The following is a 25257-nucleotide window of genomic DNA, read 5'->3' as shown; positions in this document are numbered from 1 at the left end:
AGTGAATTGCAACCATGAAGATTCTTAGCAAAAACAGTAGTCCTGAATATTTTGCACAAATAAGAATACTGATAGAGTAACTGAATGTTTCTGTACAACATTCTGCAATACCAGGCCCTTTCTAAAAATCTGTTTTTAGCTACAAAGAACACTGTTTAGCATTATCCACTTTGATGCTCTTTTGAATATCTATCTATCTATCTATCTATCTATCTATCTATCTATCTATCTATCTATCTATCTATCTATCTATCTTAGAATCCAAAAAATCAAAACAAATCTGAAGCTAGTGAATAATAGGGCGTCCTCCTATACATGATTATCCCAGGAAAAAAATTAAACTCACATCAATAATTTTACTATAGTTTTTAGATCTATTCTTGTGTTTAAAGAAACCAATTTATTACAAGATGAACATATTTAGTAATTAACATTTGTTCTTTAGTCAGATTTGTATAATTCAGCCCTTTGTTTGGTAAGCTACCCAGCTAATGAGAAGCAAACCTCACATTTTAATGTCTAAAATATTTCAGCACAAAGAATAAGGCAGCAAGTATCATTTATACATTGCCTCTTGATATTCTGCTACTATCAAAAATCTCAAGGGAATATATGATACCTGTGATACAGTTACAAAAAGAGTATTTTATATGTCATAATCCTCCCAAACTTTTTAAGATTATATGAGCTTAATTATTACTGTAATTAAAGTAAAATTTAGGAGCAAAACAATTTTTTCAAGTTTTTGTTCAAATGGCATGGCAAGTGACTGAAGGATATTCAGAAAATTATATTCAGATGCTGCAAATGTTAATCACAAGACTCAACAATACCTCAAAAAGAATAGAAAACAGTATTTTATAAATACTTTTTACAATAAATTAAGGAAATATTTTCAACTGTTAAATACAAATTTTACACAATCAACAGTATGGACAACACTGTCAAAACTTTGATAACTGTTGTGAAAGGATTTTGAGTTTGCACAATGGTTTTTAACACAATTCAACTTTTTAAAAAATCTCCTTTTCAAATAACGGCAGAAGTTTATACCAACAAATTTGGCCAAATAGCATTTTCACTGCCAGGAACCCCATTATCTTTAATAATAATAATTGGATCAAATTGCTCTTAAGTCCAAGAAAACTTTTAATCTTCAGAGCCTTGAACTGGAGCTGTTATGACACTGATAACCTTTGAAGCTGTTTCTTGTGCATCCAGAAATCTTAGAATTTAGTCCAAACAATTTACCAATAATAGTCAGTATTGTGTACTTTAAAATGACGTGGAACTGTTGTTTAGGAGGCATTAATCTACTCATGCCCTTCTGCTGTGGCTTTTTTTTTCTGACGATGATTAACAGCAACCCAAAAAGTTATCTTATCCACAACTTCTTCCAAAAGTCTAGATGGTAACCAAGGTATTTGTTTCTCCAAGAGGACAGCATTTTTACCAATACAATCAAGACTCAATCTAAAAGAAACAATATGAACATTATAAAGCTTTGCTCTCTATAAATTATATAGTAGCAAATAGTTAAAACATACAAGTATGGCAATATGCATCCCCACAGCAATGTCCCTAAACTTCTTTCAACAGACCACTTTATTACCTATTCTTTATTATGATTCTACTGAAGCATCGCACCAACTATAATTTATTTTAATCACTGATTATTTATTTGGCTTAGACAGTTGCCAAATCAGAATGACTTAAAAGGGCTTATATTAAGAAAATTAAGCAGTGCCATGGGAACTACATAAAAAACAGTTTCAGCCATCCCGTGACAGGATCACAAAGCACCTTGGCTCACAATCTGTTTGAAAAGCCAAGTTTTCAATGCCTTTCTAAAGTAGAGTAGGGATGGGGCCAAATGGACCTCTGGGGAAATGATGTTAGCGACAGACACGGCATACTTCCAAGATCCCGTAAGATGAAATTATTTAACTGGAGGAACCCAGAACATGACTACCCTGTAAGAATTTCTAGGACAGGCACACACAAATGGAGAACGGCAGTCTTGTAGATAACTAGGCCTTGAACCATAACTAGCACTCTGAAGCAGGATCTTCCAGTCCAGGAAAGGATTCAGTTGACATAGAAAATGATTCTGTGCAAAAGCATTCTGGGCCATGGCTATCAACTGTTCTTCTAGCAAGAGCCATGAGTCCTGGGGGATCCTCAAATTGCGCGCTGGGTCCATCTGGAGAAGTGCAATCCCATCAAGAACTAAAGATGGCACAGCCAATTCATGAACCCAAAATCACTCAGTCTTGCTAGGGTGAACCTGAGTTTATTCCTCCCCATCCAGACCTTAAAAGCCTCCTAGCATTGGGACAACACCTCCACAGCATCACTTGGTTGACCAAGGGACAAGATATACATCTGGGTGTATATGGTGATACCCAATCCTGTGCTGTACAAGTTAAATAGCAGAAGGAAAAATGTTGATCCCTGAGAAATCCCAGAGAGCACAGGCCTAAGACTTGATGTCTCCTCCCTATCAAAATTGTCTAAAAACAATCTCAGAGAAAGGAGAAGAACCACTGCAAAACAGTAGCCCCCAGGGCATCCAAAAGGGGACGATACATGATCAATGGTTTTGAAGGCTGCAAAGAGGTTGAGAATGGCATGGGGCCAGGTTATTTGTGGGACCACCTCTACCTGAGGGTATCTGCCCAACTCACCAGGTCAAACAGGGTGGGTGTGCTTCAGATCCCTTCCCTTGAATGTTGCCCTCTGGTGAGACTTCAGAAACGCACCTTCTCCATGGCTGCCCCAGCCCTTCTGAACAGCCTCCTCATTTGGATTCTAAGGGATCCCGCTCTTTTAGCCTTCTAGAGGGCCATAAAGACCTGGCTCTTCCCCCAGGCACTGGACTAGGATGGAAGCCCAGCAAATGTAGAATTGGTAGGATGTTGTGGTGCTATAGTAGGAAGTATGATTTTTTTTTTTTGGGTGGGATTTTGTGGATTTATATATATTTTTGTTTTATGGAATGTTGTGAGCTACCTAGGATTATCATGTATAAGACAGGCAACCCTATAAGTTTTCTAAATAAATAAATAAGAACCACCAGGAGGGTTGCACCATTCCTGTCCTTGTCTGGCCAAAGGTCATTCACAAGCCAGTTCAATGCAGCAGCAGCAGCAGCAATAATAATAATATTTATATGCTGCCCAACTCCCAGCAACTGGGACAGTACTATATACTGGTCTGAAATCTGACTAAAAGGGTCCAAATAATTTGTTTCTTCTAGTACCTCTGGAACTGCAATGCAACCACTTTCTTTACAACCTTCCCAAAAGAAAAAGGTGGAGACTGGATGAAAATTGTCCAATATTGCTGGGTCCAACAATGATTTATTGAGGAGGGGGTCTACCACTTCTTTCAGGACAGGGGGAACTCTTCCTGTCACTTAAGAAAGAGTGACCAGGCAGGAGGGGCATGGATCTAACCTATAGGTAGCTGTGTGCTAACTTTTCCAAGAACTCTGTTCACTCTCTCAAGATCAACAAGTTCAAGTCCTGTGAAGTATCCTTGGTTTGAACTTCTAAAACAGAGCAAGAATAAGAGCTGCTTCTCTTCTATCTGCCTTGCTTCCTAATTTCTTTCCGACCTCCCCTGTGCAGCAACCTCTTAAAGACAGAGGATAGTTTTAATTTGTTTGGTCAGTAGTTTATGAAATTAAAAACAATGGCAAATCATAGCAGAACTCTGATTCACAAGTCAGTTTCAAACTGAGTTTGATAGCTCCTCCCAACCTATGGTTTATGAGCTAGATCAGACATAGAAACAGATGAGCTGTGGCTATGTTTGTATAATATGCCTAACTTTTTTACTGAATTCATTCATTTCTGGATTTGCACAGCACACTGAATCACAAACTACAGTAATCAAATGGACTTTGTTTATACAACATGGAAAGCCGCAAAAAACTACTATGGTAACTAAGCTTAATAAGTGCAAATGTAGGGGCTAGATCTTTTAATGACTGGGTTAAGTTTCAGATATATAATGTACCTTATAGAGCCTTTGCATGAATTGCTCTGAACACTTTAAAGTCACATAGCACTCTTTGTTTTTAGATTAGAAACCAAAAGGTGCCAAACTGAACCTCTCCAGTGAATTTAAAGCCCAAGAAAGTATGGGAAATATAAGTGTCTTTACAGAGAACATAATGCAAACTCTGCATGGCTTGAGATGGAGGTGATGCTCTCTTTTTCTATAAGGGAAAATATCCTTTTTCTAATGGAAAGACAGTCCAAGTGTGTACAGAACATCCCTTGACTCCCAGAACAATAGGACAGCTGTTACATATCTAGGTTTCAGCATGCCAGAGGTCCTCCAAATGGCTCTGCCGCACTGGAGCTTTATGTTAGGAAAGTTATTCCTGTAATACCATTGCTATTAATATTTGTTCTAATATACTATGCTGGAGGTTATACAATACTGTTATCAGCTATTTTTTTAACTCACCTGAGAAGCGAATATGGTTGTGTTTGAAAAATCAATAAATCACTGCAATGTCCCTAAGCAAGAACAAAACAATGATTTCAAATATATGCAATTCACTTTCCTACAAAAGTATTCAAAGCAATATACAAAATTAAAAAGTGCCCAAAGTACAAGCTGTTAAAACCAAAATGCAGCAAGGCAAGGCAAGCATGCTTGTGTGGCTTCTGGAATTCTTTTGAAATTCTTGATAGCAGGTCTACCCTGGGTCATATGACCAAGTGGAAGTAGGATTAAGAATGGAGCAGTCTGAAGCATTTCAAAGTGCTGCCCAACTGCTTCTCCCACAGAGATGCACCTGGGGAATGTTTTTCTGAATTTTTTCTCCCACCACAGCACCCAGCTGGAATTAATCTTTTTTTTTTTGTTGGCTTGTCCTGCCACACCAACTTTGGTCCTGTTCTGTTCAGTTTCTGGAGAGTTATCCTGCTGATGGAAACAGAGTCCCAAGTCCCTCTACATAATTTTTTCTGACACAGGCAGTCCAAATTTAATGACCACTCATTCAGCAACTGTTCAAACTTATGACAGTGCTGGATGAGTGATAGTTACAACTGGTCCTCATATTTATGGCCATTGCAGTGTCCTGCGGTCACATGATTGCGATTTGCGACCTTCCCTGCTGGCTTCTGACAAGCAAAGTCAATGGGGATGCTGGCAGGAAGTCGCAAGTCATGTGATTGTTGCTTAATAACAGCAACTGGGACTGTTGGAACTGCCATCATTAAGTGGTACAGTCACGTGGTTTTTTGACTTATAACTGTGTCACTTAACGATGGAGTTTCCGGTCCCAATTAGCGTTGTTAAGCTGTATTCTGTTGGAATTGGAAAGAATAAAAACAGTATTTTTTAAAATATCCCCCAGACAAAATTAAATAACAGCCATTATCTTGGCCCTCGATACAGGTAGTTCTTGTTCAGCGACCATTTGTTCAGCAATCATTCAAAGTTACGATGATGCTGAACAAGGAGACATGACAGATCCTTGTAGTTGTGGTTGTCACAGTGTCCCCACAGTCATGTGATCGCGATTTGGGCACTTGGCAACTGGCTCGCAATTATGATGTCGCAGTGTCCCGCAGTCATGTGATTGCCATTTGCGACCTTCACTGCTGGCTTCCCACAAGCAAAGTCAATGGGGAAGCTGCCAGGAGGTTGCAAATGGTGATTGAAATGTTGCGCTTAACAACTGCACAGGATTCACCTAATGATGGCAACTGGAAGTGCCATTGTAACTGCCATTACGACTGCGTGGAGTTCCCAGTCCCAATTATTGTCGTTAACAGAGGACTAGCTATAATATGAATGATGAAGTTTACATGCTGCTATGTCTAAAAAGGTTCATTCTTTGATATCTATTAACTTCCTCTCTTGAGAATTGAAGCACTGAAAATATTTTTCTAAATGCACATTCATCTCAGAAACCAACTAGTGAGATTTGATCAAAGTCCTCTCACTGTTAGTATTCTTGCAGTCTTCAACGGAAATCATACACATTACAGTCATCTGATCCAGAAATGACTAAAACAGGGATAATCTAGTAAGGATTGTAACTTGCATGGGAATTGAAGTTGATGAAAGGTGCTTCAAAAATTGGGCAAAGTAAAATCGAGATCAAAAACACCTATTTCCAAACCTGCAACCACATTCATATCAGTCGAGAAATCACTGTTCAGAATCACTAAACTCCGTATCAGAGCCTCAATTTGTCTCAACTGAATTTCTATTTGTTCACCCGCATCCAGTTCAGGGCATGTTGTTCCTATATACCTTCCATTGCCTCCTGTGGCTCCAAAGTAAAAAAGTAAGAAGAATTAAGTTTCACCCCAAATCTTTAGACCTAGAGAGGGGATATTAAAACAAAATCGAGTCCTGCTCTGGCTTGTTCTGGGCAGAAAAAGTGATTGCAACCATCTCTAGATAATGAAACAAACGAAATATAAGTTGTGGATGAATGTTTGCAGCCATACCACTGACAGGAAAGAGCTTCCAGGTGCCTGTAGCTAAACTAAGTTTGCAGTACTATGTTATCTTAAAGCAGTTAATTAGTTCTGAAAAAGAAATTCCACATCCCTGCTACTTCAACCAAGAAGACCCTTTCCTTTGTTCAGGGCATTTATACCTCTGAAGTGAAGAAAGATGCAGAAAAACATTTCGACAGCAACAGATAGGCAGGATCCTTAAAACTGGGAACCCAACTTGATGATTAGTGTAAACATTCAGATCAAGGTAATTATGAAGGTTTCCTAGGGATTTTTGGACAGGGATTTGACTGGGAAAGAAACTGATACTAAAAATAGTTTCAAAATTATTTTTAAACAGTTTTAGAAGAAGGATTATATTTTCTTAGCACTGCCCATCTGCAAAATTCTGCACATCTTGCTTTTTCTAAAGTGAAATCGCTTTCTTGTATTAAAAAACCTGAAAGCTAATAGCCATGAGTAACAATCAAACATGCATAATTTCAGTGGCAGGCACTGGCAGTTTACATTTGGCTAAGGTTTCTCAGTACAGTATATTTTGGTATACCCATAGTTATTAAGATGCTGGGTTAGAAACTTAGAGGCCCTGAGTTCTAGTCCTCCCTTAGACATGGAAGCCAGGCATTGAGTCAGTCTTTCTCTCAGCCCAGCCCACCTCACAGTGTTCTTGTTAGGAAGAGGGATAATTATGTATGCTACCTTGAGTTGTACAAAATAAAGGTGGGATATTAATTAATATATCTGGCCTCCAATAAAATATCATTTTTCACATACAATATGTAGGATATGCCTACATAGAAAAGGCTAGCTGGGTGAAATAATTAGAACTCTTAACTACATGCACATTGAATATAACATGAAAATTAGACAATGCTGTGAAAAACTAAAGCAAACTACTTTTTGAGTCTCCTAATGCTAATTTCACTAGGAAGAATCAATACTGATCCCAAATTACTTTCTCTCCTTAAATATTTCTGACACAAAAATACGGAATGTGCGTTTCCTTTAAAATTTATCAACAATTAGATAATTTAAGGTACTTACTGTGTCCAGGAAATGCAAATCATCTTTACTTCCTCCAAAGACTAATACTTCACCTTCTTTGCCAGGACAGGCTGTATGCCATAATCTAGAAAGTATTATACTTAGAATGAATGCCCAAATAACTGATCTTTAAAAAGCAGTTACTTACATGTTTTAGAGGGGCATATTATATCTATATTACAGGAGTTTCCACTTAATTTCCAACACATAATATCTATATTGTCTTAAGAGTGATTACTCAATTCTTTAAAATATTTTGAACTTGTTAGCTTTGAATGAAGAAATTTAAATCTTACTGGTATTTTGCTGTTTACTATTAGTGAACTTACATTTTTAACAAATGAAGAATTTAAACAATTAGTAATGCATTTGATCCAACTCTTTAAAAGTTGCTTGCAGTGAAATTATAAATGAAAGAGACAGATTTAAATAACAGAACAGCTTATTCTGTCTTTATAAAATAGGTTCTATAATACTTTATCTTAGTACAACAAAATGGTTTTATACTAATCATGAATATATGAATTTTTAAAATATTCATTGACCATAATATCATCATGAAATATATTGGCATGAATATCAAAGTATGAGCATTCAAACTTTCAAGATACGCAATGGCAATCATTTAGAAACTCAGCCACCTGAAAGGTTTTATTTTTCCAGTCTCGGCCTTAATTTAAGGCAACCACCAACCATTATTTATTAGAACTTGTATTTCTTTTGCAGGGCATGAAGTGAGAGTTGGGAAAATATTTCTGGACTCGGATAATCTCTTCCATTCCCTTCTCCTGTACATTAATAGCCTCCTTGGAGGCTATTAACTGGAGAAAGAAATCATATGGACCAGTGCTGTTTTCTGTCACTATATAGGCTGGCAGTGGGTTGACTAGGACATACAATATGTGCCAATAACACAGCGGAAGTGTGATACATCTTTCTTTAAAAAAAATCAAGGAAACAGTCAAGACAGAGATGAGATCTGTTTGACTAAAAGGATGTTTATAGGTAAAAATGTACCAAAAAGCATGGCAACTCTACATAGATATCAGCTTTCCATGAGTACTAACTGAGCTGCAATAGTTCCATCTTTTTGCTTGTAACTATGAACATGTGATTGGGGGTCAAAGTAAATGGGGTGCTCTGTTCTCCCATCCCTCCTTTACATCCTACAAAAGTTGGGGGTTATTTTGCACACACCAGTGCACAATAAACAAATTGATGGATGACACTGTCTTGGGGTTGTATTTTTTTTTCTTTTTACTGTTTGGACATATTAAATCACTGGAACTGTCAGAGTTTGGTGGCCTAGAAATTTGAAATATAAATAAATAAATAGACACAGATACGAACTGTTGAAAATACACATCATTTGTATAGGATTATAGCAATAATTGTGTTAGGATAGCTTCACTGCTTGAAGAGAATTATTTTTTGGAAATTAAATTAACCCATGAAACTCACTGGGATTAATAGGATTGCGAGATTTGCCTCCTTTTGTTTATTTGCCAAGTATGTGCAAGATGACTGCAAAACACCTTCATTTATTTCAGCAATTATGTACCATTCTCCTTACACTAAACTGTATCCCACCTGTTCTCTTCCTCATACCTGTTGATAGCTCTGCCTCTGTCTTATCTGCTTTAGGAAAACTCTGGCCTGGACTGGATCATCGCAGAACACTGGAATGCCTTTCCTGCCTTCACTCTGGGCCTTGACTCCTAGCTTGAAACCTGAGGCTTTTTCTATTGACTGACAGAGTTTATGTCCTCTCACAGCTGCTCTAACTTAGCACCTAGACATTCTAATAAAGCATGTTATTTGCATTATTAATCAACTAAATTAACATCATCTGTTTAAACAAATCCTTGTCAAAAACTATAGTATCTGTTGTAATTCAAATATATCACATTATAACTGAATTGTACACATGTCTAACAGGGGTGGCATCTAAACCAGAGAATGAAGATTTGTATAGAAATTGTGATAAGGTAAAGAATTACCCAGAAAAAGTCAGATATTATCAATCTGATCTTCAGTACACTTATTTGAATAGAAGGATAAGGGGACAATATTTATCAGCTTGTTGGTTGCAATGACAACGGATAACTTAGATTACAGATTAATACTACAAAATTTTTGTATACTGGTTTCCCCTTTTCCCCCCATATACAATCTTTTTGGTGAATTGCACTATTACATTCAATATTAAGTTATGAAGTGGTAAAGAGAGAGCACTTAAATATTTATTTGTATTACCAGAGCAAAAAATACAGATGTCAGTATAACCAATATAATTATCTAAAAGCTGCAAAATATAAAAGGAATATAAAGTAACAGAATTAAAATGGTATCTAAAAATCTTAGTATAGTGTGCAGATTTTTCAGAGGTCAAAAGGACAAGGTCTCTCATCCATTTTCTATCTCTGGTAGTGCATCTCTCTGGTAACCACCTAGTTCATTTGAGGTATTGCAGCCATCATGATCATGTATATGTGCTTAAAAGTACTCATAGACTTTTCTGTTTCACTCCCTGTTAAAAATCCCTTCCCGTTTGGGAGTGAACTATGATGCGGCATTGTATAATATTGCAACCGCATTAAAAGCAGACTTGCAAACTCTGGTTTGAACTACCATGCTTAATGCAAGTATTTGTGCTGATGCAATATGACACTGTACAGTAGTTCATTCCAAAATGATAAAGGCAGGATTTATACATAACAACAGGAAATAAGGAGTATGAGTTTTTGCTGTTCCAGTAACCACAATTTAATCTGCACCAAAATGCAAGCCTAAGTCAATCAACTTTAGGTAGAAGTATGCAGAATGTTTTGAACTGAACCATTCTGAGCGCAAAACAGGCTGCTGCAACCATTTCAGAAGATTTCAGACTGGGTTCTGAGCTTGGAGTCTTCCAAAATACTAGAATTGGTACTTTTGCAGTCAAAGTACAGCATTTCAAATTCAAATAGGTACAAATTCAAAATGTTCTGCATATCTCTAGCTCTGTGCAGTCATGATTTTAGTACAAGATCCCAACTTTAATCCCTGTGACTGAACTAAGCTTTTGTACCAAGCTTTCTCTAGATTGGTGCCACTACATAAACATTCTGAGTAAAATATGAATAAAGTCTCTGAAGAGGACTACCCTTCATATCAGCAGCCTAAACTACTGGGGGATGGAAGGATGTGGGCCATCCTTGCTTCCCCAATGATCTGCTAGACTTTCCATGCACTTGGTGTTTCTGGGGATTGTAGGCCAGATTCCTCAGAGAAGCAGGTCTGGGTGCAAGGTGCAGATCTCTGACCGAATATACATGATGAGGTAAGGACACAGATAGGGCGAACTGCTAGCAAAGTCTTTTGCACATGGACTGAAAATAGCTTGACAATAGGGAGGTACCTTTAGGTCTGCATTCCCAGTATCTGAATTAAGGATGAATGAGGGATAATGAAAAAAATACTTCAAAACAATTTTGTATTAAAATGATAAAAGACATATGCAGATGCATCAAACAACAGAGCAGTACCTGTGCACTGCTTTCTAATCTTCTAAAACAAGCTATGGTGCTATGCAAACTCATAGAAAGTGACACTTCATCACTTTAAAACTGGGATATAAAGCTTCCTTATGGCTAGAGGCCACACTTTAAAAATTATTTGGCCTTTTGACAGCTACAGGGCATGTGGCTAGTAATATTATCTCATTAGAATTCATTTCACTTTGGAGCAGGGATCTGAGGTTGCTTTGAGAGGCAAAATGGGTGCCTTAAGCCTTGTAAAGGCTAAAGGCACATAACCTGACACAAGGAAGACTTGGCCCAATTATTTTAGGTTGGGACGAGATATAAAGCACAAAGGTACCTTAAGCCTCTGCATGGATTAAGACACTCATTTTTCTTCTTAGCCCTCCTTCCCAAAATAGGCTGTCTAACCTAGAGGTCCTTTGGGAGTGGTAAAAGGAATCTGAGGAGGTACATGTTGCCTGTGCACCTACATTTACAGGAGGAGCAGGCACAATGGCAGCTTTTTGGCTCAATTTCAGTTACATTCTATGTTTAGAAAGGTTTTATATCTACTGAGTGAAAACTGTTCAATCTTCAGGTGTATATTACATCTACACAAAACCTACCTACACAAAATTCAGCGTGTAAGATTCATAAAATAAAGATTTGATCTATTTTGTTTTATTCTGGGGATACTGTATTTAATGTTTCATTCTGTCTTATTCTGTGTTTAAAATTTAAAATTACAGGTGGTCCTCATTTAATGGCCGCTCGTTCAGCGACTGTTCGAACTTAACGACGGTGCTGAACAAGTGGTAGTTACAACCTTACGGCCATTGCAGCATCTCCAGAGTCACGTGATTGCAATTTGTGACCTTCCCTGCCAGCTACTGACAAGAAAAGTCAATGGGGAAGCTGGCAGGAAATCACAAGTCGCAGTCACCTTGAGGTCCTTGCTTAATGACCTGCATGGTTCTTGTTTAACAACAGCAACCGGGACTGCTGGAACTGTTGTCACTAAGCAACATGGTCATGTGGCTCTTCAACATATGATTGCATTGCTTAACAACTGAGTTTCTAGTCCCAATTAATGTTAAGTGAGGACTACCTGTCACTATTTTTACTCTGTGTGACTAGATAATTCTTGTGCTACTGTCTGTGGACATACAGACATAACATGGGTGCGTGATCTTACTTCTGCAGTTATGTGTGTCCTTCTCATACGCAGACGTGTTTTTAAAGTTGCTTTCCTAACTTCAGGTATCATGAATCAGTATCTGTTGAAATTCCCATGCCTTTATTCCAAATAAATGCACTAGGAAGGAAATCTGAACAGTTAAATAACTGTCCTTTTGATTTATATTTTTTCTGATAATGGCAGCCTTATTCAGGCTTATGCCCACTAGGAGAAGCGCATGTAAAGGACCATTACTTTCTTTAGTTCCTGACTTCTATAGGTTGAGTAAAGAAGTGTCTTCTTCTTGCTTTCAGAGAAGCATCAATGCAATTAAAAAAACTGATACGCAATTATATGGAGGCCTGCACTGGAATTCAATTGAACCCCATTGGAAATCATTTTGGGGTCACATTATTAAGCAAGAAGAAAACAGAAACTGACATGGGGTAGGCTTGAGTGAAGACACTGGGTGTGGGATTAGGATATGAGACTATGTTTTATACATGTGTTTCTTCAAGCATAAGGTCTGAACAGAACAATTATTAAACTAAAATTATTTGTAACAACTTTACTGACACCTGTAGGAAGTATTTAAAAGCATACAGTATTACTGGTCCAAGCAGACACATTGGATAAAATGATCAAAAATAGAACTTGTATTATGTAAGTAAGTCATGTTTATAAGTTAATGAGTTGGAGCATGCGAATTATGAGTGAATTTCAATTGTCACACAGCTTTGTTGTCTTATTCCTCTAACAATGCCATGCAAAATGACTTCTGAGTGTTACTGGACTCTTTGGAACAGTAGTGGACATGGCAAGCACCCTGTGACTGGGGAAATGGGAGCCAGCAGAAACTGCAAGCCTTGATTACATGAATAGATGTGCCTTTCTACTATTATAAGGCATCATTAGACCCAAATCTATATTCGAATTCTCAAAATTATACAATTATATAGTCATACTTTCTTCAATTTCAGGAAATGACTAGCATATTATACCTAGGTCTACTCTTTGGTAAGTATGTAAGTTGTTGCCATTCGTTTGTTGCAACATCATAAATCCAACCGTCACCTGAAAATAGAGATACACAGATTAATGTTATTGCTTTTATTTAAAAAGTGACAAGAAATTATGTAACAAATTGTATTGTGTTGTATATGAATGATTTTTGAAGCATGAAAAATAGGTGCTACTTTGACCAGGACTTAAAAGAGCAGGAGGTACTAGTTCAGTAGGTTTCTACATCGTTCTTTGACTACTTTTCTTCCTTTTTACCACCACCTATCTTTGAAGCTCACCTCAGTTCCAGAAGGGGAGTATCTTGTAGCCAGGAGGGTAGCATTGCTTATTTTCCTTAAAAAGCAACATACCCTCCTGAAGCATATGGGGTGAAGTTACCTGATTCTTCATTTCAGAACACCCCAATGTTTCATGAGCATTTGACTTTTCTGCATGGAGTATGAGCCATTCTGGTTAGATTAATTAAGCAGCTTGGTTACTACAATGGTACCTTGGGTTACGAATTTAATCCATTCCGTGACTCTGGTTGCAACCCGATTTGTTCGCAACCCGAAGCAAATTTTCCCATAAGGTTCAATGTAATTACCGTTAATCCTTTCCGGCGTCCGCGGACTGTGTGGCAGGGCGGAAAAACGGCCGCGGACTGCGTGGCACGGGTGGAAAAACGCCCGCGGACCACGCGGCAGGGCAGAAAAATAGCTGCGGACCACGTGGCGGGGCGGAAAAATGGCCGCGGACCACGTGGCACAGGCAGAAAAATGGCCGCAGACCACGTGGCATGGCGGAAAAATGGCCGCGGACCATGTGGCATGGGTGGAAAATGGCCACGGACCATGTGGCACGGGTGGAAAAATGGCTGTGGACCACGTGCATGGGCGCAAAAATGGCTGCAGACCATGTGGCACGGGCAGAAAATGGCCACGGACCACGTGTCATGGCGGAAAATGGCTGCGGATCCGGTTCGTACCCTGAGGCGGAGTTCGCAAACCGAGGTAAATTTTTGCGGCCGGAGCTGGTCGCAACCCGAAAAGTTGCATAAGCAGAGGCGTTCGTAACCCAAGGTACCACTGTACTTTGTCCTCCTGTTTGCTGAAAATCCTGTTTGAGAAGAACACTAAAGGTACCATTCAAAGTTATGGTGGCACTTAAAAAATGGATGTATGACTGGTCCTCAAAGTTCTGGCCATTGCAGCACCTCCGCAGTCACATGATTGCGATTCATGTACTCATCTATCTGGCTTGCAATTACAACGCTGCAGGAAGCCGCAGTCACACGATCGCCATTTGTGATCTTCCTTGCCGGCTTCCCACAAGCAAACTCAGTAGGGAAGCTGGCAAGGAAGGTTGCAAATCGCTCTAGTAAGTTGCTCCCGCTTTTTCTCCCACCTGCAGCACCTGCCTACGCACAGCCTCCATGGGCCCTCTCGGGCCCTTCCCAGCCTCCTGTGACTCGTGCAGCCTGTGCTAGCCCTCCCCCACCCCTAGTGCTCCTTACCTGGGACTCTCGCCTCTACCCACTTAAACGACCCGTGTGTCTTGGGGTTATGACAGCAGCCGGGACTGCCATCGCTAAGCAATGCAGTCATGTGATGTCACGCTTTACAACTGCATTGCTTAGTGATGGCAATCTGGGTCCCAATTGCCGTCATAACCCAAGGACTACCTGTATCTTCATTGCAATCTCAACAATTCAGAACAAATGCTACTTACTTAAGGGTACATTGTCTGAACTCAGTCCACCAAACAGGAAAAGTTTCCCATCTGTCACAGGAGTCAATGTGTGCCATGATCTGTCTCTTGGCGTTTCTCCATTTGTACCAATTCTAAGTAGAAGAGCAACCAAAACTGCTTATATAATTAAAAGAAACAAGCAAACAAACAAACAAATCCCAAATAATTATTGAGTGTTAAATCATGTTTGGGGGATGGGTGGGAAGAAGTATTTCCTAAGGCAGCTTATGTCATATAAATTTTTTATTTCATTAACTGCTGGAACAGAGTCCTGTAGATTCAAAATATGAAACAACTGGGATTCAAGCACACTTCTGAGCCTTCTTCAGTTGACAACCCAACTAAACCAGAAAACAAAAGGCCTATAGCACCAGTTTCTAATCTGCAACTTAGAGTAACATATATATATCAGTTAACATGAATTGCCAGCATGACAGTCTAATGGATAACCAAAAATCTATGTTTTGAAAATATTCTTAGGAGCTTCATCTAAGAAATTCTTGGGATTTAATAAAATCCTAAAATATGCTTTGTTGACCTAGATGTTTTCCTCATTTTTAAAACAAAGCAGTCTATAGCAGCAAAAGGGTGGCTCACAGCAAAATCACTTCTTGATACTGCAGGGGAGGAACCCTTTGACACTTACACTTAATCTGCAATAAATTCATTAAATTATGAAGCCCATCAAAATAACAAAATAAGTGTTTCTAGAAAAGCATTACTAATTTTTAAAAATTGCTCTTTTACCCTCTGAAAAAACTCATCCACATAATAATGGATAGCATATTTCAAAGATGTTCACGTAATGTATAGAATTCTACCTATAAATTATAAATTTGCTTACTACCATAAAACAATTATTATGCCACATCACGTTAATAGAAATAGTAGCAATTTCTTAACTATCACAAACTCAAAAGCAAACACCATGAAAATATTCAAGATTAAATTACATTTAACTACGGTATTTATGTAGAACAGAAAAAACATCAAGGAAAAAAACTTACTTTCCTGACCAAACCCAGGTATCTAAATTCAGAGAATGTAAATCATTCATCCTTGTTTGCTATTTAAAAAAAAAGTTTAATTAAGTAAAAAATACAACATCCAATAATTATTTTAAAATAAAATATAATATCAATTTCAGTCTACAAATTCCTCATATAAGAAAACCTATCTAGCTGTAGCAATTGAGATTATGCTTATTATGGTTTACAAGAACATGAAGAAAGGAGATAGTATCCTTATCTCATAGTGTGAGATGTATGTCCTCACACTATTTGAACGTGTTATGTCTATATGAATTATATGCATTTGATTTTCAAATCAAATCAAACTAACAGCCTGAAGTAACAAAGGGACAATTCAAACCAACTGTTTGAATCAAAAGTAACTCCCTGCTAGAGTGGGTGTGTGGTCAAATTCATTTTTTTCCAGAAGATAAAATACAGGTAAAGTATTTTAGAATTGCTGATTTTGGACTGAAGGGCTTGATCTTTCTCTGTTGAAGCCTTTCAAATAAATACTCCTTCCCTTTCTGGTGCATAATCACTTGCTGCCACTACCCCCGAATGAGCAGCAGGAACACTTTAACCCCACTTAGCAGCTGCTGGGCAGCTCTATACATAAAAATATTAGGCTAGATGGACAATAGTCTCATTTATTATAATGGACATTCTATTTTCCTATTCTTCAATTAGCCCTCTTATTTTAATTCTTTCAGGAATAAATTTTAGAGTCAAGCTGCAGCCAGAGGAAAACTGAGCAAAAAAAGTGCAAGACTATCCTTTTCCTCATAGCAAGGCCTTAATATTTTAACATTCTCTTTTTACTTCCAAAAGTTACTTTTTTTTTTCCTTTCCAGCACTAAATCATCCTTCTCCTTATAAAAAATAAGTGGGCACTGAGTAAGTACAAACCAAAACCCGTCCTCCAAAGACATAGCCTGTATTCCCTATGACTGCACATGAATGAGCTGCTCGAGGCTGAGGTGCAATTCCACGCTGCAAGCAAGAGAAATAACAGTAAAGAATCAGAATGTGCCTATCAAGTATGATGTTGTATCACCAGTGCACCTGGATAATAGGCATACAGATGGTTACAATGCTTACTTTAATTTTTGGCTGATACCAAGTTTGCGTACTTGTATCAAAAACATGAACATCATTGTGCCATCCCCAGAATATTTGACCTTCCTAAAAAAAAAAGTAAAAGAAGAAGTAATAATAAAAAATGCAATAAAAGCACTGATAATAAATCAAATGCTCCTTTTTGCTTGGAATTAAAAGTTATCTTACCCAAAATGCATCATGAACATCAAAACAGTCACTCAGCTCATTTTGCTTCCTACAACCGTAACCACCAAAATAGATTAATCTGAAACAATTGGAATTAAAAATACCAATTAATTTCTCAGCAATAAACCTAAGAATACTATAGTTCTGCCCTATCATTCTCCATAAGACTTCTCAAATATCACCTGCAGTAATCTGTTTATTCGCCTTATATGTATTCCTCATTTTACATAGGTAAGAAGGACATCCAAAATATACTACTTTTCTGTCAGCAATGCACTGGCAATATCAGTAGAGGAAAAGAGAAAAATTGAATTAATATTCAAAGCATTTAATCTTAAAAAAAAATATTGCAGCCTGTTATTTACTTATAATGTAAGTATTGCCCACAGTAGTATATCCCAATTGACAAATTTTATCAAGCCATTAAGTTACCAGATATTTTTTCATCAGCTATAACTTTCCTCCCCAATTATGAAATCATTCATGGAATTACCTGTCTTTATACACCCAGCAAGCAAGCTTGTCACGTGGTGTAGGAGGCTGACCTTTAAAGTCTGTAATTTGCTTCCATAAATAAATTCCATTTCTTGTTCTCAAATTAACACGATAGAGCTTAAAAGGAAATTAGAATACTTTAAAGATACAATATTATTCTATAAAAATGAAGTGTTAATGGAAAAAGACAATGAATAGAGAAAACCAACATTCCATTACTATCTTAAGGAAAAGGATTAAATTCTCCTACTTCCAATATCTGAATGAACTTCTACCCTAACAACTTGCAAAAATTTTCTAATTGTGATAGGTTTTTGAACTGATGCTACCTTTGGATTAGGGCCAAATTCTCAGTAATGAAAATGCTGTTCCTTTTAGTCACTTAGTAGCCCCACTGAAGTAAAGCTAGCTGCAAGTTTAATACCTATGGCTTTCGGAGAACACAGAGATGGGAAACTAATTAAATTATCCTCATTGTACAGACCTATAGAAACAAGTTACTGGTCCTCCAAGTAATTTTAGTGAAACCAAGCTATCTCAAACTCATACATTCCAATTTCAACTATGGATATCAGATGGCCCTCACATTTTCCATAATAGCAGCAGTAATTCTGAGTAGTTTGAATGAAGAAAGAAAAAAAAATCATATTTTGTTTCATCTTTTCTACAACTCTGATACCCCCAACCAGTTAAAGCCTTAAGACGTTTTTGATGATGCTCCTAAACATATTTGTCAATAAAGTCTCACTGCTATCAAATGGTAGCTCTGTTGAACATCATTCACCTGGAAGTGGTATCAAGCTGGAATTCACACTGTTAGTGCTTACATACAGCACACAAGAATTACACCAAGTATATTCATTCAGTGAGACATGCAACTTTTATTTCCCATGCAGCATTTACGTCATATATGGGATAGATTCTACTATCCAATTAAATGTAAACTATTCCATATGAGGTGTTCAAGCACTTAGATATATCAAAGTTATTATTTAGGCGCTGGTTGTAGTCTCCTAAGCTCTATCTGTGAAAAATCCAAAATCCAAATCTTATTCTTGACATTTCTTGATCATTATAAATTCTTACCACTATATATTTTAAGTTTTAATAGAGCTACAACAATAAAACATAAAAACACAAAAATGAGACACAGAATAAAAAACTTAGAACAATAATTATAGATATAAAAATTGATACAATTCAGTTTTTAAACAAATTGAACCCCGACTATTTTTCTACCATTTAAGAGATTTCTCATTTTGTTAAGAACATTTTTAACAATGAAGGGAATCCAGTACCCGATTGCTGTATCCTTTGTCGTCAAATCCTCCAAAGATGTAGAGTTTTCCATTAATGCAGGCTCCACAGCTTCCAGACATGGATGGAGGCAACTCCCCTTCCATTAGATGCATTGACCTGTAAGTAGAGTATCCTTTAAGTTTGCTCAGAGAATATGGGAAACAGATGAAAACCAATAATGCCTTCAATACATGGAAACTAAATTTAATAATTTTGCAGAAGGAAAAAATATTATCTGCCTCAATCTATGTAATTCCTTTGACACGTTTTCCCCATTAAACATGTATACATATATTTAAACATGTAAATTTATTAAGCATGAGATACAAGTAAAAATATGGAGTTATACCGAAGACTGCACCTCAGATTTCAAGTAAGGAAAAATATTACTATTAGTGAAATATTTTGATGTGACTTGAACACTCTTCTATGTAACATTAGGAGACATTTACAGTAATATGCTTAAGAAACATGGAATTCCGTTTCATGGGATATGCATTTGGTTTACTCTCTGATTTTTAAGTGGTCCTTTGAATTGCTTTTGATGGAACAGATGCCATTTATTCAAATATGTCAGAAGCCTGCTGTTTTATGTTTTTAATTTTTATGTGTTAATTGTGAACTACCTTGGAAATATCATTAGCCTGAAATATAAAATTACCAATATAAATAAAATATAAATACATTTCATTGGTTAGATGAACAAGAAAGGAAATATTTTTCTAGCAGCCAGGATTATGGATTTTTAAATCACTTCTTTTATATCTAAGTGTTGAGTAGAAGTCACAAATGGATTAACTCTAATTTACTGTATTGTAATAAGGATAGTCTAATATAAAGTAAAATACTGCAGAGGGGTTGTAAAGTTGACCTCTTGGGATATTCAGTAAAATATACTTCAACTAAACTATTTCACTATGTTCAGTAGCATTTTTTCTTGCTGTACCTATTTAATTAAGTTGGTTTGAGCTTGTTTTAAAGAAAAGTTATTATTGCCTTTTAAGAGTATATTTTTGTGTTTGCTATTGTTGAGTTAATGTACTGGGTTGCCTGGACAAAAATGGTTAAGCTGAAGGGTTGGTGAAAGGTTGCAAATAAACCTTAAGTAATCAAAAGTTTGGAAGCAAAGGGCTGAATCTCACCTTGAGCATCAAAAATAGTAAAGATGAAAATAATTGTTGAACATTAAGAAACACAGTACATTATATTTTAGCCACGCTGATAATTATTTTATTCTGCATTGCTCTTCTGATTGTTCATTTACATGCACTTGTTTTTGTTTGCATGTTAAAGATAATTGACTTTTCAATAAAGGTCTGTGTGATTTTTTCTTTTTAATTTCAGTTTGTTGTCAGAGTTCAAAGCCACTTTCAATCAAGTTCCACAGCAGCATATTGTCAGATCTCAAAAGGCATATTGAGGAAATCCACTGTGCATTTCTAGGTTCTCCACATGAAACTATTTCTTTTTCTCCAATATTAATTGAACTGGAATGGGATACAAACACACAGAGCTCATGAAGGAATAAACCCCCAACAGATCCTAGAAAGAAACTTTTCCCCAAATTGATGAAATTGGATTCAAACAGGGCTGGCTTTAGGTAAGGCCAAGGAGGCACTGGCCTAAGACACCAAAGTTCAGGAGACCCCAACTCTACCCCTCCTTCTGAATCATTCTTAAAATGCAAATCTTTGCATTGGTGTGAGGTGGCACCATCAGTCAATGTGGCCTAGGGTTGCCATATATAGGTAGTCCTCATTTAATGACCCTAATTGGGACCAGAGTTTCTGTTGCTAAGTGAAGCGGCCAGGTGAAATATCACATGACCATACCGCTTAGCGACAGCAGTTCTGATAGTCCCAGTTGCGATCGTTAGGAGACGACTGCAGGCTTCTCCTGCCCTGCTGTGCTCACCTCCGCTTCAACTCTTCCCCCTTGCCTATCTCCCCTGCATCTCTGCCCTTTAGGCGCCCTGCACTCCACCGTTGCCGCCTACCCACCAGCCACAGCTGATTTTCGCTGTCTACTTCCTCATGCTGCTGCTGAGGTGTGCCCAGCTGAGGCAGCTGCTGGCCCTCCACAAGGCCTTCATGACACCCACCTATCTCCCCTCCATCTCTGCCCTTTTGGCTGCCCTGCATTCCACTGCTGCCTACTCCTGCTGCTCCCCGCCAGTCCCAGCAGATCTTCGCTGTCTTCTTCCTCCCGCTGCTGGCGAGGCACACCCGGTGAAGGAAAGGCCCATCACCCACTGGCAGAACATGTGTTTTATATGTTAAGATCCCAGGTTTAGTTCTTCAAATCTCTAAATAGGGCTGGGAAGATTCCTGCTGGAAATCCAGGAGAACTCTTACCAGTCACTGTAAATTAATATTCCCCAACTTGGTGCTCACCAAATGTGATCTGACAGAAATGCCATAATTTTCAGGCAACACAAGCTATAGGTTGAGAGGAATTATTTCAGCACAATCAGATAAAACACTCGAGAAAATAGCAACATTCTTACTGGCTAATGCAAGATTTTCTGACTCACTCCTAAATGAGAATAGAACCCACTAGTTACAACAGTCCCTGAGCAGGGAAAGAATTATTACTGATATCCATTTCCAAATGCATTGTGGGTAATCACATTAAAATCAACAGGACTTTTTATACAGTATAGGAAATCTAGGGTTGCTTTATCCAAGTAACCAAGTTACCTGAATGTCCACAAAACACTGAACCCTAAACTAATTATATTTGCTGTGATGGCATAACCTAGACGTAGTCAGTCATATTTCAATCTAGTATGGTATGAAAATCTAGCCTTAGGACCATATTTCTTTTTCAATGCTAAATTTATTAAAAGAGACAAGGAGGTAAAAAGCTTATTTAGCTAAAATATTAATTTCAACAAATAAAGCTTGTCGTGTAAAGTATCTTCCGATAAATTAACAGTAAATAATGTAACTTACCATAATCCATTGTCAATTTCATAGATCCAAAGTTCATCATTTGGTAAATAAACTTCATTTTCTTCAATAGACTATGCAGAAAAAAACAGTATTTCTGAAATAATTCTTATTTTAAAAAAAGCCACATACATTTCAGAATACTTTCCATTTCAAACTTTAGGACTTTAATAGATAACTTGGCCTGCTGAAGCACTGCTTTAGCAATGATAAAGCACACACATTATTTTCCTGTCATTAGCTATCAATCACATGCATAGGTCAGTGAACCATCAGTCTTTTGTGGGAAAGGAAATTTCAAGTGGCAGATCATGTGAAAGCAAAGGAAGTGACACTGCAGATCTAAGCAGATTTTAAAGGTACTTGTCCAAATATATAACTTATGCATGCAAGAATTAAATACACGTTGATAGAAAAATAGTATATGAAGATTATTATTAATAATGACCATAGTCTCAGTGTAAACATTGACAATATCCCATCAGAACTAGGACATTTATTGCCTAAATATAAAAAGCTTTGCATTTAGGGCACATATCATTAGTGGTCCTTTACCTGAAAATATTGTGCCAATTCCAGAACATCAAAACTCAACAGAGATGGTAATAGATGTTCCTTATTCCACAGTAACTCTGACCAAATTTTGCTCATGAAAACAGCAAAATAAATAAATAAATAAATAAATAAATAAATAAATCTTTACTATACAATAAATCCATTATTATATCAATAAAGGGAATATATTTAGGGGAAGAAATAGACTTTGTATTTTCCTTTCCTTGAAGGATAGGAAATCCCTGGTGGCTAGATAGTCTGGCCATTCTTAGTAGTTTCATGGAGATACTGAATGACATAGGGACATAAAGGAACCCTTGTTAGACACTGCAGAAAAATGCCTAGAGGTAAACCAATGTAGTTCACCATCCTCTGAACACTGGTTGACAAATTAATTTAGCTGTATATTTGAGCTATGGAAGTGAAATGTCTTTAGTTGCCTTTGTGAATGACCTATGCAAGAAACTGAATGGAGCAAAAGGATACATGGTTGATGATGCTGAAAAGTACTGAGCAGCTCCAGAAAACTAATAGGACAGTACTCCCCTGCCATTCAGTTTCTTGCATAGGTCATTCACAAAGGCAACTAAAGACATTTCACTTCCATAGCTCAAAACATACAGCTAATTAAAATGGGTTCCAATTATATGTACCTCCAAACGTATTTGGAACTGAAATGCTACCGTTGTCATAATCAAATTAGCCAGAAATTGAATGTAATTCAATTCATTAGATCTCATAGTCCAAGAAAAGAGCTCCAGTAGAGGCTCCTTCAAGTGGGGGGTGGGGAGCACATCCTGGCTACATTGATCATCTCCCTTAGCCATGAGCCAGTCCCATCCTAGCTGATAATAGTTAAATAAGCAAATTATAGACCTTAGAGCTCCTCCCATCATACTATATCCTCAATATCTCAATACTAAAAATAATTCGAATTAACTGGACAAGGGGCTAGGTTACATCATGATCTGCTACCCTAAAAGTCAAGACAGCTCCAGCTGACTATCACAAAGAAAAATGTGACTTATTCATAATATGTCACCAGTGATCATAGTATTCATCTCCAAATGGGTTTGAAATAATTTGTCTTGAGGTAATCTCCTTTGCTTTGAGGTGCACTAACTCTTATCTTCTGGCCACAGCCAGCCACTTGGCATAGAAACCAATCATGTTTATGAAGCACACAAAGTACTGTACAGGTACATGGTACTGATTACACCAGAATGGCTGGGTTCCCATATAACACTAAGCCAAGCCATAAATCATGACTTAAAACCCATAATGAGTAGATTCATAAACATCCTTAATCCTGACAGAAACATTAAGAGTTCAGTACAATGTGGGATCCCAGACATCCACAAGGACCAACATTGTTAATAGCTTGCAAATCTGCCGCGGCAGACAGGAAAGAACAGTGCCACACTTTAAGAGAAAGGCGAGTTTATTACAGCAAACCATCTTACACAACAATAAGGCCGTCGAGCTTTAAAGGTGCCACGAGATTCTGGCGATTGAGCCTCCTGGGGGCGGGAAAAGAGGCGGGCCAGCTGCTGAGTCACAAGGCGCCATCGCCCAATCAGATAAACAGCTGACATAAAGACCAACCCTCTTTCTTCCTTCCTGTCCAAAAGCGGCGCGTACCCTCTCTTTCTTTCCCGCCCATCTCGCTCTCGAAGAAGGAGCGACAGCGAGCTTTCTCTTTAAAGTTACGCGGCAATGGGAGAAGAAGCGAGCTGCTTCTCTCGCCCCCCGCGGTTTCTCATGCGTAGTTAGTACGAGATGCTGCCTTTTCCTTTCCCACACCTATTAGTCCAACCGTTCGGCTTCCCCGTCGCCCCTAATTTCCTTCCTTACCACATATCCCCCCCACACATAAAGACAATTCCCATCGACCACGGCGCAATGCCCACTCCGTTCTTCGGCGACGCCAAACTCCTGAGGAGGAGGAGGATCAGCCGCCATCTTAGTGCGGGGAGGATTAGGAGGGAATGGGGCTCGCCCAGCCACCGTCGCCGCGCCAGTCCCCTCAGCAACCGCGTCCACAGCCACCGCCCCCTCGCTTAGAACGCCGGGCGAGCGCGGGTGCGCTGCTTACGACGCCCCCTGCCGTTGGCGGGAAAGCCCGCAAGCGGAGGGCTCCGCTGCGCGAAGCTGGAGATCGAGGAAGAGAGACGTTTTTCTGTCCTTCGAAACGGGCCGCTGGAGTCCTTTGACTGGAGCTTATATATTTAACCGGGTCACCGAATTACAGTAACTCATTTTCTGGATTCGAACAATCGACTGAAACACGAATCAAGCAAATACGTTCAATTTGTACAGCGCACCAAGCCATACAAGAAAATAAACCAAAGTTAATTCTAGACAAGCTTAGAATACTGTGCAAAGGTATTCGCATTATCTGACTTGAATAATAAGCTTCGGAGGCTGGTGAATGCAAGATGTACATTTTAAAAAAATTGTATTCAGTCCTAAAAGCAGGTGTGTGAACACCTCAGGCAGGAACTAATTTTAGAGGTGAATATGTGTAGCTCAGGGTTGAACTGTGGAGTCCTTGGGGTTCTCTGAGCTTCTTTCAAACGTTTGCAAGAGATGCTAGGTAACATCTTCAGTGCTAAAATGGGATGAGGTTTGCTCTCTATTTATGTACTGTGGCCTGCCTTGCCAGTGTCGGTAAGGGTGGGGGGA

General features: G+C 38.1%; 1 protein-coding gene across 4 annotated transcripts; it reads right to left on the bottom strand.

The window, feature by feature from the left end:
• Positions 1–839: 839 nt before the first annotated feature.
• KLHDC1 (kelch domain containing 1) lies at positions 840–24794 on the bottom strand. Of its 4 annotated transcripts, XM_088149628.1 has the most exons (14): positions 24427–24794; positions 22573–22663; positions 22021–22091; positions 19066–19183; positions 17766–17884; positions 17273–17351; positions 17087–17170; positions 16895–16978; positions 15983–16041; positions 14955–15067; positions 13223–13295; positions 7542–7626; positions 4480–4532; positions 840–1473 (listed from the first exon to the last, which is right to left on the bottom strand). In XM_088149628.1, exons 1-14 carry the CDS (start codon positions 24459–24461, stop codon positions 1314–1316), a joined length of 1224 nt encoding a protein of 407 aa, XP_088005754.1. In that variant the 5' UTR covers positions 24462–24794; the 3' UTR covers positions 840–1313. The 4 variants fall into 4 exon arrangements, with proteins under 4 accessions (XP_088005754.1, XP_007427714.1, XP_088005756.1 ...); XM_007427652.4 differs by lacking the exon at positions 22573–22663 and having other exon boundaries at positions 24427–24792; XM_088149630.1 differs by lacking the exon at positions 22573–22663 and having other exon boundaries at positions 24483–24788.
• Between the last annotated feature and the right edge of the window lie 463 nt (positions 24795–25257).

Source organism: Python bivittatus, unplaced genomic scaffold (genome assembly GCF_059951505.1).
Source record: "Python bivittatus isolate LINGU-HERP-01145 unplaced genomic scaffold, Pbiv_v1 ctg000580_np1212, whole genome shotgun sequence".
Taxonomy (NCBI): domain Eukaryota; kingdom Metazoa; phylum Chordata; class Lepidosauria; order Squamata; family Pythonidae; genus Python; species Python bivittatus.
Note: the sequence above shows the minus strand (reverse complement) of the source record. Positions and strands in the feature narration are given on the sequence as shown.

What these genes read in the sequence shown, in the direction of transcription:
- KLHDC1 (XM_088149628.1), bottom strand. Translation starts at nt 24,461, where the DNA reads ATGGGAATTGTCTTTATGTGTGGGGGGGATATGTG. An exon ending in AATTGGCACAATATTTTCAG is followed by an intron (nt 22,092 to 22,572) that starts GTAAAGGACCAC and finishes TTTTCTGCATAG; the next exon opens with TCTATTGAAGAAAATGAAGT. An exon ending in ACAAAGGATACAGCAATCGG is followed by an intron (nt 17,885 to 19,065) that starts GTACTGGATTCC and finishes TTTCCTTTTAAG; the next exon opens with CTCTATCGTGTTAATTTGAG.